Genomic DNA, 16,590 nt, shown 5'->3' on the forward strand with positions numbered 1-16,590 from the left:
TAATATTCAAATGGAAGTACACTGTAATCATTAAATATAAATCCGTTTTATCCTAATAAATTCATATATTTACATAGCGGCGGTGCAGTTCATTCCAGGACGGCGGTGCACGCATCCGAACCTCTTGCCAGGTGCAGGGTACAAAAATAGGAAAATGAAAAAATCCCAAGCTTTATCTCGACTGCAGGCCAAAAGGGATCATGAGGCAGTTGAAGCCGATGCAGACCTTTTAACAGTCAGACGTAGCACGATATAAAGAGGACACTGGCATCTTCCAGTGTGCAGGTGTTCTTCTTTATGTCGAGTCAGATATTTCTAATTTGGTTGATTTGCTCCCATGCTTGCTGTTTCGAGGACCTTAGGAAGAAGAAAATAAATATGTTCTCTGGGATATGGAAGTGCTTGGCGAGCACATTTTGTTCATCTGTTTGGCAAGAACAACAGTTTTCTTCTTTTTTTATTGCAAACTCCCATAATCCTTGTTTGCTTCCCATCTGTTGAAAGAAAAGAGTCTTCACGCTCGTCGCCGGAGCAGAGCCTAGCCACCTTTAGCCACCATCGTGTCCTTTGATAGGTAAACCACCCAGTAGACCATGTTAAAAGCCCCGAAGGACACTGGGAACAGGATCCGTGCATACTTGTCAATTTTGCTGGTTCCTCCCATGCCGGCGGTGGTGGGCTGCGAGCACGGCGTCTGCTTCAGCTCCAGCTTGTTCCCCATCATCTGGATGCGCTCCAACTTGGGCCCCAGCAGATGCTGCAGGGACGAGGAGCTGGCGTTCTGCTTGCACGGCGTCGCCGCCATCACGTCCGGCGTGGACGCCGCAGCCTGCGGCGCACTCTTCACCAGCTGGGCAGAGGAGGAGGCCACGCTGAGCAGGCTCTCGGACTTGGGGCTGGAGCGCGAGAGGGTGGAGGAGCTGCCGTTGACCCCGCCGGCCAAAGGTCGCAGCGCTCTCGCTCGACGGACGCCCGAAATGTTGGTGGTGGACATGGCTCTCTGGTGACGGCTGGCCTCTTGGTGGGAGATATAATTCATCCGCTTTCTAAGTTTACCGTTGCTGTCGGGATTCTGCTGAAAAAGAGAGAAAAAAACCAGTAAGGATATATCTACGTCTTAAGACCTTTACACACCGGGGGCGTTCTTTACGTGCGAATAATTTGCACTATTTTGCAATACATTTTTACGAACTGTTTCCCACATAATGCAAATACTATGTGGGGAAAAAGCGACAGCTCAAGGCCAAAACCGGGTGTAGTTAAGACTAGGCTTAAGTTTGGTTGGTGCAACCAACTCAACGTCCATTCTAAAGACTGGTCTTAACAAAGACCGACTTAGCATTTAGCACCAGGCTTAGTAAAGACCAGTTGGTGCAACCCGCTCCTGCTAATGTTCGACAGTAGAACTTGACCAACAAATTGACCAGCCAATATTATCTAATAACAGCTATGTTGGTATTGGAACATGTTATTGGTCGGACTCTGTTAAGGTAGAAAGATATTAAAATATAAGACCAAAACGTTTGCCAAACTGATTCATATTGCTTTTTACTAAGTGATAGTGTTGTGCATTTCAAGTTAAAGTTCTGGTCTGTTGTTTTGTTGAATTGTGGAGCATCATTTTGAGAGAAAACAGTTTGAGGAATAATCACATTCCTCCTGTCAGCCTCATGTTTTAAGGCGTTTTGAGGTACTGTAAAGCTCACTCCCCCCCCCCCTCTCCGAAAAAGCGTAGCACGCGACATAAACCTCGACATATTGATCTGATTGTCTGATTGCCGTCCCCCTGACCCAGATGGCCTTCATCTGGAAGCGGACGATACACGGATGTCACTTACCGAGGATTTCACTCATTTCACACAAGCTTAAGACAGAAAGTAGGTAGCACTTCATTGGGGCGGTAATGCCGTGTAGCGTCAAAGGAGCTTATCCTTTGAAAGTCGATGTTGTCAAGCAGGGAGAGTGTGATGCTGGTTCTGAGGCGTTTGCAGGAATTATCCCCCCCAGCCCCTGAAAATGAAAGGGTGTTATTGTGTCCCGTGTATGTGTGTGTGTGTTTGCTTTTCCGTCACAGTGGAGGTCAAGGGCCAGGGGCCTGGAACCGTCAATCCATGGCCTTGTCAAGGGCCCCTCACGCCAAGCCCTGTGGTTGGCGCCAACAGGACCTGCTCTCCAGGAACAGAGTATTAATTCTTTCCTCCGGAGCCTTTCTGAAACCTATACAGATGTACCCGTTGCCGTGGCAACCTACTAATCCACTGAAGCGCTGTTGTCACTACACCGCATTCAGGCGTGATAACGCCACACTGGGATTTGAACTGGAGGGGGCAACTTAAAGTACTGAGTGTAAAACTGACATATGCATTGCTGGGTTATGTCAGCTCCAGTGATCGGTTCACAGTGGGCCTATATATTCAATGTTCTTTGGGAAGAACATGGAAGTCTAAGAAATGTGCACTTCTGCTTTTCTTTTCACATCCACGTGTCAAAACAGTGTTCATGCAGCACCATAAATACGTTGCTACAGCTACTCGAACAGCGATTTGTAACACGTTCATCATATCTGACTGGGAGCTCTGAAATAGCGGCATGGCATATTCATGAATTCTGATCCAATCCATATGTCAGCTGCCATGGTGTCAATGTGATTTGTCTCAACTAGTGGTGCAGAAATGAGAGATTGTGGCAATGTATTCGTGTGGAATTTCAAAACGAGGGTTCCAAAGCAAACACACCGTCATTGAGAAACACCTCGATCTGCTGTAAAGATCTGTGCTGGGAAGCTGTTTCAGATCCTGTTGGGTTTTTCTTTCTTCTCACTTTCACATGTTTGTCTGTCTGCTTTAAATCAGAGTCAAATAAAGAGCTGCCAAATTTAAGACTGGATAAAAGCTAAATTAGTCCAGGTTTTTGGGGTTGCGGGGAATATTTTAAAGGGCCAGTTTGGATTTTTTTTTTTTCTTTTTAAGTGAGGTTGAATGAACTACTTATTCATAGTCATTGCATTTCCTACAGTAGATGGTGGTTGGCACGCCCCCGGTTTGGAGATACTGACAGAAGTACCAGCACGAGAGCAAAGCAATGTACTGCTGTGGATGGGGGGGGGGGGGGGGCATCAGCTAAACGTATTTTGGACACCTAAAAGAATGGCCCATCTAAAAAAAAGACCAATGTCAGTTTAAGTGTTTGCTATATTTTGAATATATTCCCCACATTACCTTGCCGTCAGTCAGCCCTTTCCGTTGGGGAACAGAAGATGGTATCTATGCTCTCTTCAAAGCCAGAAGACTCCTTTGACAAAATTAATTTTTGCCTCGCAAAACACAGGAGTCGCTGGTAAAGATAACATCTTCGGTTTCCCGTCGGAAAGGGCTGTGTGACTGCAAGGTAAAGAAAATATTCTAAATATAGCGTATTTTACGCGTCCACAGCAGTAGATTGCGTTGCTCCCGTGCTGGTACTCCTGTCTACTGTAATACACTGACAATAGATAAGGACCTCATACAACCCCACTTCAAAAACACCCAAGCTATCCCTTTAAGTGCGTCATTTTAAAGTCCACCTCATTCACCACGTTTCACAAGCACGCTGTTTCAACATGTCGAGCTGTGGTGGACAGAGCAATCATATGTGTAATCAGGTAGATAGAATTCATGTTTTGACCTTTTCCAGGAACGCTGGCAGCCCCGGAGAAATTGTTGCAATTTCCCACATAATCAAACATCATTTGTGGTTGGAGAAAGCAAAAAAAAAAGAGTGAATGACCATAAAAGAGTGGTTTTGTGTGTCACCGCCAATGTATTAGTCTAGTGTGGGATTTAAGTACAGTATGTTCAGATTTGCGGTGCTAAGAAACGATCAGATACAGGTTCCGGTGATCTAAACTCACATCCTGGGATCAGATTTCTCCCGTTTCCTCTACAGCTCAAATCCTCTCTGCTCTATGAGCAGGAGCACAGCTGACGGTCCTCAGGCGGGCCCACTCCTGGCCCGCTCAAAAGTCTAGGCTAAAGGCCAGATACAGTAAGCACATAATATGGGACACGCTGTGTAAGTGCTACTCGAAGTTAAGTGCTATCAGACTATTCGCCACGGCCACTTTGAGGGGAGCGAAAAAAATCACCTGCAGCGCTTCCTCCGTGTCCTTGACCTTGACAGGCGTGGTTTGGGGCACCGGGGGACATTTGGCCGGCTTCTTCTTGGCGCGCTCGATCTGCGCGTTGGTGAAGTAGTTCACGGCGGCGAACTCGATGAGGGCGGAGAAGACGAAGGCGAAGCAGACGGCGATGAACCAGTCCATGGCGGTGGCGTAGGAGACCTTGGGAAGGGAGTGGCGGGCGCTGATGCTGAGTGTCGTCATGGTGAGGACAGTGGTGATGCCTTCAATGGTAACAGAAACGAGAGAATATCAAACATATGAGCCCGTACATGAGTGATAGCGGACACATGATCTGTGTTGGAAGTCAAAATATTGTAATTTAAGATTAAGACCAAATATCTTTTCCCCACAGATCAGCATGCACTGCATTAAACACCATAAGATATTTGGCTCTCTGATATGGGAGACATTTACAAAGAGAACCACAGTATTTACACCTTCGTGAATTTCTTGGTCACTAGGGGGCAGCGACACAAGCTGTAAACACAACACTAACATATTATGACCTTATAAAGTAGATATGGCTGGTAGGTTTAACGCAATGGGGTTATTTCAGCCTGCAGATAAGCTCCGCCTCCGAATATTGTTTTTACAACTACAAGTTTGATGTGTATCAAAAGATATCACACCACCTTTTTTCCTCTAAAATAAACAGTTCCAGATTTTGGGGAATACATATATTAAATTTATATAAACAGCTCTTTATCCAGCCGATCACTACTTCTGCATCTGATATAATGCGGTTTCCTTGGCGACCTCACTGTGACAACAAGGCTCTGGCAGGTCGGTTTTTGTTGGCCAAAACAGTTACATAACTCCCCAAAATCACAAATTTGTCACTGCCAGGCCGTGCCTCCTGCTTCTCCCGTGTGTGTATCTTATGGGCAGGGCTTCGACCTGGTCTCCTCCCGGCTTCCTAATTACAACTCACCTCACCTGCCCAGTCAAACCAGCTGCACTCCATCAACTCATCAACCCAACAGTATATCTACCCCGGTTCTTCATCCACTCTTCGCCAGATCGTTGTTTACAGCTCACGTGGTAGCTAGTAGTTCTTGGCCGCTCTGTTTGAAGATAATTCAGAGTTTTCTACCAAGTGTTGTTTCAGTGCTTTAACCCTGTCTCTCTGTTCCTGCAGTTTTTTCATCCTCCCGGTTCCCCAGTCTGCCTGCCCTGCCCTACCTCCTCCTGCCTGGATTCCACCCTCACCCTCCCTGGACTTTCCCGCGGTGCTCTGGTCATTCCCCCCCCCCCCCTTGGTTTCCTGTCAATAAACCTTTCACCTACAATCCCTGGTCTGTGCCTGCATTTGGGTCCACACTCACAGCCCGTGACAAAATTGTCTTTTCTATATTACCGTTTGTGTACTGATTAATAAGCCGGCGTCAGAGGAGAGCCAGGTTAGCAGTTTCCTCTTGCTTCAAGTCTTCATGCTAAGCTACGCTAATCACCTCCCTGCTCCACTTATGTACGTAAAGGTCCTGTTTGTAGGATTTTAGTGTATCTCGTGGTGAGATTGCAGATTGCAACCAACTGAATACAATCACTCCTCCTCAACCTACGGTGGCCTTAAGGTACCATAACAATGTTAACTCACTAGAGCTACATGGCAGAAACATGGCGGTGCAACATGTCAGACTCCGTGAAAAGGACCAGTTTCCTGACAAACTGCCTCTCCCGCGCTCCTAGCAGGACGCCGTGGTTAAGTCACCCAAGCAGGAAGTCAAAACAAAGTTTGGCTGCAGGGAGGAAGAGGAGAAATCCAAACACCGACCACCCTCCTCCCCTTCCCTTCCCATCCCAACCTCACCCACCACCACCGCCGCCGCACGCACATTCAAAACACAGCGGACAACGGCAGAAATCCGCTGCCTCAGAGGCTCGACTTATACAACAACAGTTGTGCTGCTGTGGCGGGGAGGCGGGGGGGCTGTGCAGCCGGACTGTCAGATACATTGGTCACCGCAGGAGAGCGGCATTGATCCCCAAGTGCTTTATTGCACTCCACGACACCGAGAGACATTTCTACTGAGGGTCACACTGGGTTGTTTCTGCTCAGCAGACTCGGACTCAAAACACAAACTGCACTGTCAACAGAAACACCCACCGTGTCAAATGCACACTGGATGGATACAGGTGACACTGCAGTGTGTGTGTGTGTGTGTGTCACCAGCAGCAAAACCATTATTGATGGGGGTTGGTTGTTGGGTCACCATTAGTGATTCAGTGTGCTGTCACAGTTTGACTAAATGCCGCTGCCAGCCAAAAACAGGCCCGTTATTATAATTAAAGGGGAAGTGTTCCAACGTTACGCACCAGAGTCAGTCTACAGGTGTAGGGCAGCACAAACTGTACATGTGAAAAATGTTGCATGGAGCCTGATGGAACAACAGGAAGCAGTGTGAAGTCTGATAAGTTACCTCAAGTGATTTGATCAATTTACTTATTTCGTCATCCATGATATACCTGTACTGAGGATTACAAAAAGGCACAATCTATAAAGACTTTGTAAGTTGTAACTAATTCTTGGTTGGTTTGTAAATCATTCACTAATGCTTTATAAAGATATTACAAGCCAATAATTGGAGCTTGTGGTGTGAATGTGTCGCGTTGTGGATTTTAGAGCAGATCCTCAACAGAGCCTTTCCCAGAATGCAAGTGGACAGTTCAAACAGGCAGGGATTTTTCAAAACCTAGCAGCTCCAGCTGTCCTTATTCATTTCATATAACTGATTTATAAAGTATTAGTTAACAATTACCGTATTTTCCGCACTATAAGGCGCACTTAAAAGCCTTTAATTTTCTCAAAAAACGACAGTGCGCCTTGTAATCCGGAGCGCCTTATATATGGATCAATTGGTTAATTGGTTGATCCATACTGGTTGTACACGGCGCTCTGTCAAAATGTTTCAGTACGACTGGTAAACTACAAAGCCGCACCGCGGTAAACACCGGTACTGTGCTTACTCCTAGTCCAACACCACTTGTGTGTATAAAGACCCCAAAATGGCACCTTTCAAGAGACACGCTTACGACGCTATTCTATTCTATGCGCCTTATAATCCGGTGCGCCCTATATATAAAAACAGTTCTAAAATAGGCCATTCATTGAAGGTGCGCCTTATAATCCGGTGCGCTTTATAGTGCGGAAAATACGGTACTGTATGAATCATTAATTGAGCCATTAGTTATAAACATATCTTATTAAAAAAGTGGTGCATTTTCACTGAAAGAAACAAAACCATCATGAACTAGAGACCATCTTGAGATGCCAAATGGGGTCAGGGGCCCCTTCACCACTTTCAACCCCCCCGACACCCTTGTTCAGACTACACCCATCTTCACATCGGCCTTCATCTTGATCTCAACTACACACCTGTAAAGTTTCGTGACTGCATCTGGTACAGGTGTGACGAAGTGCTCAAAACCTCTTCAGGATCACAGGTAGCCATGATGACACACACACACACACACACACACACACACACACACACACACACACAGACAAAATGAAAACACCACCAGAGCTGCTGTTGCGACTAGTAGAGACTATATTTCACTAACAGACCACTTTCCTGTTGTAACACACTGCTGGCATCATTAACATTAACAGCTGGATAACAGCTGGCATGTCACAAAGCGGCTCCAAGAATCATTATTCACTCACGTTTTTCTTCCACTCCCATTACCCAAGTTACAATTACCTCTTGAAAACAATGCTCCAAACAGATAATCTACCAGAACTACTTGTGAAATGGCGGACGAGTGTCCGTGCCATTATCATTGAGTGACTTTCCAATCAACGTAAGTGGAGGAACGTGGTCGACAAATTACCAGACTGAGACGTCCCTTAATAGCAAACCAGCACCAGCCAGCAACACCGCTCTGGTTTTAGCAGCTCTGTCTGTCGCCCTGCCTCTCCATCGACACACACTAATCAGTCTATTCTAGGACAGCGACCCAAACGTTGTAACAGGGGAGCCGTGGAGAGCAAAACTGGGTTAAGTGAAAAACCGAAAGCTACTGATGATGTAGAAATGATGGCTAGAATGTGATGAAATGCCAGATAATGTAACAACATCACACTTTTCATAAGCGATGTGTAGTTTTAACTGATTTTAACTGTAACGATAGTACTGAGTAACACTGCAACAGAAATACCCTTAACCCTATAAATATAAACCTAAACAGGCCTTTTTTTGTATTAACTGCTCTTTATTGGGTATTCTTTATGCAGACACTTAAATTTAAGATTTCCTCCTGGGCATCTTGCCTATAACAACTACTTTAAATACTCTCACAGGGCATCATTCGCCATCAAGGTTTTACAAGAGTTTAAACCCATTTAGAGGGGTATTTATATTACTAGAGAAGATTTTGTATCAGGAGATGAGAGCCAAAACCGTTTTTGTAAACCTGCATTCTTTGCTTGAGGCGTCTTTGCTTAGAAGATGCATCAAAATGTTTTTTTCCTAATGCTGTCAGCTGTTTATTCTAGCGTCTCAAACCAGTCTTAAAACCAACAGCAGTGAATATAGCCTTGCACGAGGCAATCTTGAGTAGAAGAACAAAACAAAAAACACAGCAGTTCTTTATATTCCTAATAATCACCTCTCGCTGTAACATCACCTTGTGGAGCAGAGTGGAGAGACACACATGCAACAGGCATCATGTAACAAACAGGATGGGGGATGTGCGAGGTCTACATACCGAAGACCGTGCGGGCCGGGACCGATTCCTTATTTATCCAGAAGGACACTTGGGAGAGGATCACTGTCATGATGCAGGGGATATACGTCTGAATCATGAAGTAGCCCATTTTACGTTTCAAGTGAAAGTATACCGTCATCACCACATATTCACCTGGAGGATCAACAGAAGTGAATTAGTTTCATTAACAAAGAATTCCAAGATTTCACGTAGCTTCAAACAGATGTCATCTTTTATTCTATGTGATGGCTTTTTTGTTTTTCGTGCTCCTCTGCATTTTAGCGACCCCGTCCATTTTCACCCGGACGGACACGTGGCAGCCAACTTCCTGCTGCTAAAATCTTTTTTGGAATCCTTCAGTATTTATTTATCTGAAAGTGCCTCGACGCATGATGCTGACAGGGTTTGATTTAAAGAGGCTGGTACCGTCTGCTGGTCGCGGTCCAATGCAGTGTGTTGCATTTCGACAGTATTTGTCCGCAGACCTGGCAAAGTCTACCAGGTTTGACACAGTATAATCCATGCAAACATCTTTTCTTTCAATAAAATATCTTTTGTAATGAATCTGTAGAAGAGCCATTTAGCTTGGTAAGTCAAAATGGCAGGAGGACGAGCGAGTCTCACCTGTGATGGATTTAATGGTTTCGCTGGAGACCGTCTGGCCGATGAGATCATACTGAACGAGGCTGGAGGACTCAGGGGGGACCTCCACTGAATGCTGAGGCCCTTTGGTCCACGTGTAGATCATCTCTGTTTTAGGATAGGCATCTGTGGGCAGACAGCAAAGCCCCCCCCAGCCCTGACGTGAGTCACTGACTGTGAGTTGTGAACAGTGCAGTGCGGTAAATAAATATGTATGTGATGTGTTGGTATGCTGTGAACTCGATATGATTTTACAAAGCTGGTGTGTGTATATACCTGTATTGTCAATATAGATACATTTGTAGGACTTCTTGACACCCAACAGGTTGATGAGTTCATGTCTCCTGATTGGCCGTTAAGTCATTCATAACCTGTGCTCGTGATAGTCGTGTGACTGAAACTTTTTGAGCAGCTTTTTGAGCAGCTTTTTGAGCAGCTTTTTGAGCAGCTTTTTGAGCAGCTTTTTGAGCGGCGATCGATAGACAGAAAGACAAGGTTTCTTATCCTGCTTGCTTTTCGTAGTTGTAAATATAACTTTCTGTCCTAATTCTATTTTCCATGTTGTTGCAATCCACAGACAAAAGGGAAACGACAGGGAAGTGAAGGGACTGTCAACGAGAGAGAGAACAGCTGTTTCTACACGACCCCCCCCCCCCCCCCCCCAGCTGAGTTTAGGTAAGGGCCTGTTCTTGGAAATAGCCCTGTTGGTATTTATGAATGATCCTTTGTTACGTGACACATTTGTCCGATCACTGCGACGAGTCCACTGTGAGATTGGCTGTTGAATCTGGCTCCTTAGATCGAATCGTTGAATAGTCGACTACTCGGGGTTAACCCCTTGGAAACGAGATGGCCCTATTACTGTAGACATTTTATGTATTTTAACATTGTTGTTATGGAGAATGCATTAGCAGACCAAAGCCAGCAACACGTGTCAACACTTGTCTTGTTCCATGCGGTCTTTTCAAAGTAAACTTCCGTCTTCATAGGAAACAGCTTAGTTAGGTTTGGGGCAAACATAGCTAGTTGTTTAGGTTGAGGAAAAGATTGGGAAACACTTGATTAGGTTCAGGCAACAAAAGTGCTTGGTTAGGTTTTGGAAAAGATCGTGGTTTGGGTTTAAATAACTTTGGAGGTGTCAGGTTACTTAAGTACGGAAGTAACCTGACACATTAATATACGTTTACGTCACACGTAAACAGCGGTCCCCTTGGTGAAAGACCGCTTTTTGTTTGCGGTAGTGTACAGCATATAGTTTATCAGAGCTTTTTCACTTAAAAAACAGCTGCCTGCTGTTTCATTTGATATTCATTGTTTCTCAGACAAGTGTAGCCATGGCAGGGTGGAAAGCCTCTGAAGCAGCATCACAGGATACTAAAGCTCTCCGCTGACTAATTCATCTGTTAGGGCTACCAGCCCTTTGAGGCAGAATGACCCTTCACTTCTATTCAAGCTCTAGAGGGATTCATTTAATATTCTGCAACAAAAAACAAAATCGTATCACAGGTTGTTTGACGAGGACGATCACCGTCTTACATCTGCTGAGACAAACTCATGACGACATCCAATCCACTCAGTCAGACCCACTGAAACTAGTGCAGTGTGGTTGGAGTCAAAGTTTGTAGAGGTCGCATCTGTCATTTATTCACTCACTAATGCGTCACGCTGACAGATACATTCTCCACTGTGTCTGACTTAAGGATACTTTAAATCCTAACAAGTATTTGTTTTTTGCTGTATGTATCCATGGCCAGGTTGGCCGGTCTAAACGGCAGCAGTCTCTGCCTGCCACTCCCTATGGGACTCGGCAGGATACCAACGAAATGCCAAAACGAAATGACTCTGGTGTGTCATGGAGTGGAACGCCACGCAAGTCCAGATGGAGAAACAGAAAAAGGGAGACGGAGAGAGGGAGCGAGAGAAAGAAACAAAGAAAGAAAGAGTAATGAAGGCACACACACGCACACACTTCAGCTATGGAAAATAGCTACATAGGTCTGCGCTATCCTGAGGCAGAGGAAGGGACTCTGACCTTTCCTTCGCTTCAGGCCGCATCAGATTCCATGGTCGCTTCCTCCTGACTGGAGGCTAGCAGCAGCAGAGCAGGATGGTGAGAGGGGGGGGGGGGCGCAGATGACAATAACTGAGAAATGTGAATTTGTCCTCTGCAATGTCACCACACTGGGTAATTGTGAGTGTAAAGGCAGACTCGTTGTCTTTTCCTTTTTCCTTTCTCCTGCAGATGTAATCTTCACAATCGCTGCTCTTCTCCGATAAGACGGGAGCCGAGAAACTCCTTTTATTTCAGATAAGTCGTTTCTGCTGACCAGTGGGCCCACTATAAACACTGGTGCTGAGCCAGGCCTCCATTGTTCCCAGTGAACAATGAAATATTCATTATTAGTATTAGCATTCTTTGTGTCTCAGCATCGCAGCGCTCTTTTCACCACGGAGAGAGGCCGCTTCGTTTCACAAACGGTCAGGTGATTCGGCTTTTTGTCACACCAAGGCAGGACAAACTTTGGATGTAACGCCTCCAAAAACTCTTAAACAACTTTACTTAAAAGGTGCTGCATGTGTCATTTGTGAATATAAATAAATCCTGTAAAAATTGACCATGAAAACCTTGTTTTTACACTTTAGTTTGTGTACAAACAAATGAAGGCAGATTTTGGACGGAGCTGACGAGCTGTTTCCAGTCTTTATGCAGAGCTTAGCTTCATATTCACTGTACAGACATCTAGCAGATAGAGTCTAGCGTATAAGTCAGACTATTCCTTTCATAATCTTTTTGGGGGCTTTTTGGGGGCACGCAAAATGCAGCGTCGAGGCTTCTCAGCGGCAGGGTTTATTTGTTTACAGCTACAACAATAAGGACTCAGACACAAAGCGGAAAACGGCGTAAATGACTCACAGATGAAAAAATATGACACCACGCGCAGTAGCAGCAACACGATTAGATGTATTTTCACACTCCGTGGACGCCATGTTTTGCACGTCTCTCCCGTATGAGAATGAAAACTTGCATGACTGTTTTGTTAGAATCTGTAGAGAGGTCAGAGGTCAAGCAGCGGATACATTTCACACTCTCAGGTCTGTGTTATACTTCCTTTTTCAGTAGTACACACACACACACACACACACACACACACACACACACACACACACACACACACACACACACACACACACACACACAGGACTTACAGCTTCCAAACTTGAGGGGGCACGCGTGTCCATCCATGGGGAAGTTCACAAGCTTCATGGGACACTCCGCATTGATGGTCAACCTGTTGCAGTCCAGAGAAGAGTTGCTCAATAAAGGGACAAATAGACACACGCACACACACACACACACACACACACACACTAAATGTTAGCATGCCCTGTTGTAAACTAGCAGTAGCCCTTCGGTTGGTTCTTGTGACATAAATACCCATCAGCGATGTGATAGAGGGCTAACACACTAAAACCCTCCTCAGTGAAGAGGCAAAGGAGCAGTTATGTGACTGTTATATTGAACTGAAGATTTTAAAAGTTTGGCAGCCTCTGCACTGCCTCCACACAGCTCCGCACTGTTTACACATTGTGAGCCAGTGGGTTCGACTTTACAGCAAATCTGCTCAATCGCTGTAAATCAAACAAAGTCTGTTTTTCTTTTCTTTTTTTTTTATCGACGCAAACACCAAAAATATTGAATCATGCGAAGATTCCATTTCACTAACATAAATATTGCAGTAGTAGGAAATAGACACATCGTTTGATAAAGTTATGGCTTTGAATATTGTTCATCAGGTGTCGATAGACTTTTTATGACGATGGAGTACCCTACAGTACCTCATGGTGTACAGGATGGTGCCGTTCTTCATGATGCGGAAAAGCTTGTTGGGGGCCGTCATGTTGTGGGCCACGGACTTCTTGCCGTTCCTGAAGAAGGTGTCTGGCGTCCACACTTTGGTCACCATCAGGTTGTTCAGCCTCAGAATCTCGATGGGTCCCTCGTACCTCAGCCTCCGGTCCACCCACGTCTGCCGAAAGAACACGTCCATCGTGTACTCCTGGGGACGGGGACATTGGCGAAACGCAAGACAAACATCTGAGGTCACGTGGGTCTGAACGAGATCGCTTCATGATTATCTGAACAGAGTCTGGTGGGCAAAACATTTTGTCTTCCACCCCAGGCGTGTGAGAAGGAGCGAGGGTTTTACAACAAAAATGGTACGTACCATTTCGACATCCGAGACAGGCCCAAAACTGGTCACATAAATGTCCGTCTTGACCTCAGTCACCGGGCCTATTGAGCCAATGAAACAGACGACAAGAGTCACAGTTCATTTCCCCGTTTTAAACCCTTCCGTGATGTCCCAGTCCCACCTCAGTGAGACTCCAGTCTTAAACACTCTTCATATCAGACCCATCAAACCCAAAAGACATGCACCAGCTTATCCAGAGCTGTGCATAAAATAGCTTTAAAGATGTAAAAGCGTAATCCTGTTTGATTTTTTTCTCTCACCCAGTGAATGAATGTGGAGGCATACTGTTGTCTATAAGTACAGAGATAAGCAAAGCTGCAGCGCATGCATGTCTGCTGACAGACGCTATGCTCGACTGACGCTGGTTCTCAACATGTCCTGCTTTGAGGCACGATGTACGGAAAAAAACAAATCCGTACTTTTAGCACTTGAACTTCCATGCATTTAACGTTTGTCCCACAACACACACACACATACACGCTGGTTATATGACCACATTCGCTTAAACGTGCGAGCTTAGGCCCCTCTTCTGAGGCAAAACTACCAGGCTTACAGGATCGCGTGTGTCGTAAAACACTAAAGCAACATGTTCTATATGATGCAAGTCTCCCACACAGAGAGACAAATACATTTTTTCCTGACGTTTCTTCCTGTTTTTTTTTTTGAGGGCCTAAAGATTTTCAAGGCATCTGATGCAGATGTATGATTTAAAGGGACAGTTCACCCCAAAAATCAAAGATACAATTTCTTCCTCTTTGTTTTGGTGTGAGTTGCCTTGCTCTTTTGAGCAGCTGCTCACAACAAGGTCTGTGGATTATCCTCAGTAACCAGGTCATGATTACTGACCTGACACACTGCTGTTGAGTTTTTCAAATGTGCATTTTGGCGCTTTGAGGGCAACAAGCCAAGTGCCAATTTAGTCCCATTGTATTAGAAGAAAAGGCAGACACCTCTATGTCCGACATCTCCAAAACTATGCAACTCACACCAAAACAATCTAGACTGATAGATAGCACTACAGGTGAGAGCCGAAATGTGAATTTTTGATTTTGGGGTGAACTGTCCCTTTAACGCTCTACAAATCAAACTGACTTAAAGGGTGTATTTCGTGCTCAATAGTGACTGTATTGCACTTTATGGTGTATGTTTGAACATCTTATGGCATAAAAAAGTCAACAAAAAAATAAAATTCACTCATCACCTTTTTTATTAGGAGTGTTTCAGAGGTGACAAATAATCAGCGAAACTAATCGTATCATATCGGGTGTAATTGGTGCTTAATGGTGGGTTTACAGCTACCTTTATTGCACTTATTATATACCGTTTTATGGCACAAAAAATGGGCAAATAAAAGATAAAGTTGCATCTTCCTTCTTCTAAATGGAAGATGTCGTATGATTGCTATTGGTAGTTCCCATATGGAAAATGCTTCCTTGTGCACAAAAACACAGTTTCGTTATCTACCTACCCCCGAATCCTGGTCGCAGCCTGTTGTCGTAGCCGTCCAGAAGTCGGTCCAAAATGCGAGTAAAATTCTCCGGATAAATCCTTTCATCCTTCCGTGTCTGTCCAGAGCTTTTCTTCACACTAGAAAGAAGAAGAAAAAAGAATCAGGGTACCATGACTTCAGTGCAAAAAAAAAAGAAGAAAAAAAAAAAAAGAAGAGCAGAAAGCTCATTCGTGCCGAGCGGGAGGTTTCAGCACCGCGGACATCGGGGACACTTCGGGACTCACCAAGTCGCCAAACAGAAAAAGTAGAGGAGGGTCCGAATAAAAGCGGGCCACATCGCTGTCGCCGTCTCCTTCTTCTTCTTGGCAGAACCCATCTTTGCATGCCATACTTCAAGCCTCTTCACATGTCACCGCGCCAGACGCCCCTGTGTCCCGGGGACCAGGAGGTGAGGGACGCGGCGGGCGGCACCGGGGATGGCAGAGCGGCGCGCGGAGCGAGCAACTTGAGCCTCTCCTGCCGCTCCTGCAGTCTCTCCAGACGGGTACAACACGCACCCGCAGCGCGCGCGCGCACGCACACGCACACGCACACACACACACACACAAAACTCCTTCAACCCGAGCCCCGGTCACCTCTCGTCCGGATCCAAGCTGCTGCTGCTGCTGCTGCTGGCGTCCGGAGAAAGAAACAATACTCCCTCTCTCCCCCTCTCTCCCTCTCTCCCTCCCTCCCTGCCTCTGTTTGCTTTCTCCTTCTCCCTCTCACACACACCTGCTTTGGTCAGGACACAGATTAGACGTGCACTGCTTTGAAAATGACTTCAACAGAGTCACATCTCTGAACCCCCCCCCCTCCCTATGTCAAAACTGGAAAAGGGAGGAGGCTGATTGGCCTGTTCATCTCCTCGACACCCATCTGAGCATCTTAGGTGTTTCCTGAAAGCATTACCCCATTACATAAAGTACACATCCAACAAACTTTCTTTTTTTCATTAAACTTCTATCTGAGGACTCATTTTCTCAGATGTGCTCCCCGCGTGCCCTTTGACCCCACCCAGCATCAATCAGCGTCCGCCGCTCCCGCTGCTTTGTGAGCGATGCTATCGGCAGCCTAGATTGCCTATGTTGAACTAGTTTCAGCGATGCATTGGTGAGCGCCTGTATTAGGATTCAAATGGGTCAGTCTTGTCGCAATACGCAATCATACACGCGCACATACACACACACACACACACACACACACACACACACACACACACACACACACACACACACACACAGGTACTGTAAGGAACTGGGACAAGCCACATGCTGCTTCACAGATTTCTCTGCACCTGGGACAAGCGCAAGACCTTCACTGTGTGTGTGTGTGTG

At 45.7% G+C, this 16,590-nt stretch overlaps 1 protein-coding gene across 1 annotated transcript; it reads right to left on the bottom strand.

Annotated features, from left to right (window-relative positions):
- Positions 1 to 538: 538 nt before the first annotated feature.
- gabra4 (gamma-aminobutyric acid type A receptor subunit alpha4) lies at positions 539 to 15,908 on the bottom strand. Its single transcript, XM_076103887.1, has 9 exons — positions 15,499 to 15,908; positions 15,233 to 15,351; positions 13,738 to 13,805; positions 13,349 to 13,569; positions 12,719 to 12,801; positions 9,494 to 9,637; positions 8,870 to 9,022; positions 4,124 to 4,380; positions 539 to 1,075 (listed from the first exon to the last, which is right to left on the bottom strand). The coding sequence occupies exons 1-9, from the start codon at positions 15,588 to 15,590 to the stop codon at positions 539 to 541; spliced, it is 1,674 nt and encodes a 557-aa protein (XP_075960002.1). The 5' UTR covers positions 15,591 to 15,908.
- Positions 15,909 to 16,590: the final 682 nt, after the last annotated feature.

The sequence above is a fragment of the Anarhichas minor genome, unplaced genomic scaffold (genome assembly GCF_050575085.1).
Source record: "Anarhichas minor isolate MPS153535 unplaced genomic scaffold, ASM5057508v1 ptg000028l, whole genome shotgun sequence".
In the NCBI taxonomy this organism is placed as follows: Eukaryota; Metazoa; Chordata; class Actinopteri; order Perciformes; family Anarhichadidae; genus Anarhichas; species Anarhichas minor.

What these genes read in the sequence shown, in the direction of transcription:
- gabra4 (XM_076103887.1), bottom strand. Translation starts at nt 15,590, where the DNA reads ATGGGTTCTGCCAAGAAGAAGAAGGAGACGGCGACAGCGATGTGGCCC. An exon ending in GCTGCGACCAGGATTCGGGG is followed by an intron (nt 13,806 to 15,232) that starts GTAGGTAGATAA and finishes TTGGCTCAATAG; the next exon opens with GCCCGGTGACTGAGGTCAAG. An exon ending in AACCATTAAATCCATCACAG is followed by an intron (nt 9,023 to 9,493) that starts GTGAGACTCGCT and finishes TTGATCCTCCAG; the next exon opens with GTGAATATGTGGTGATGACG.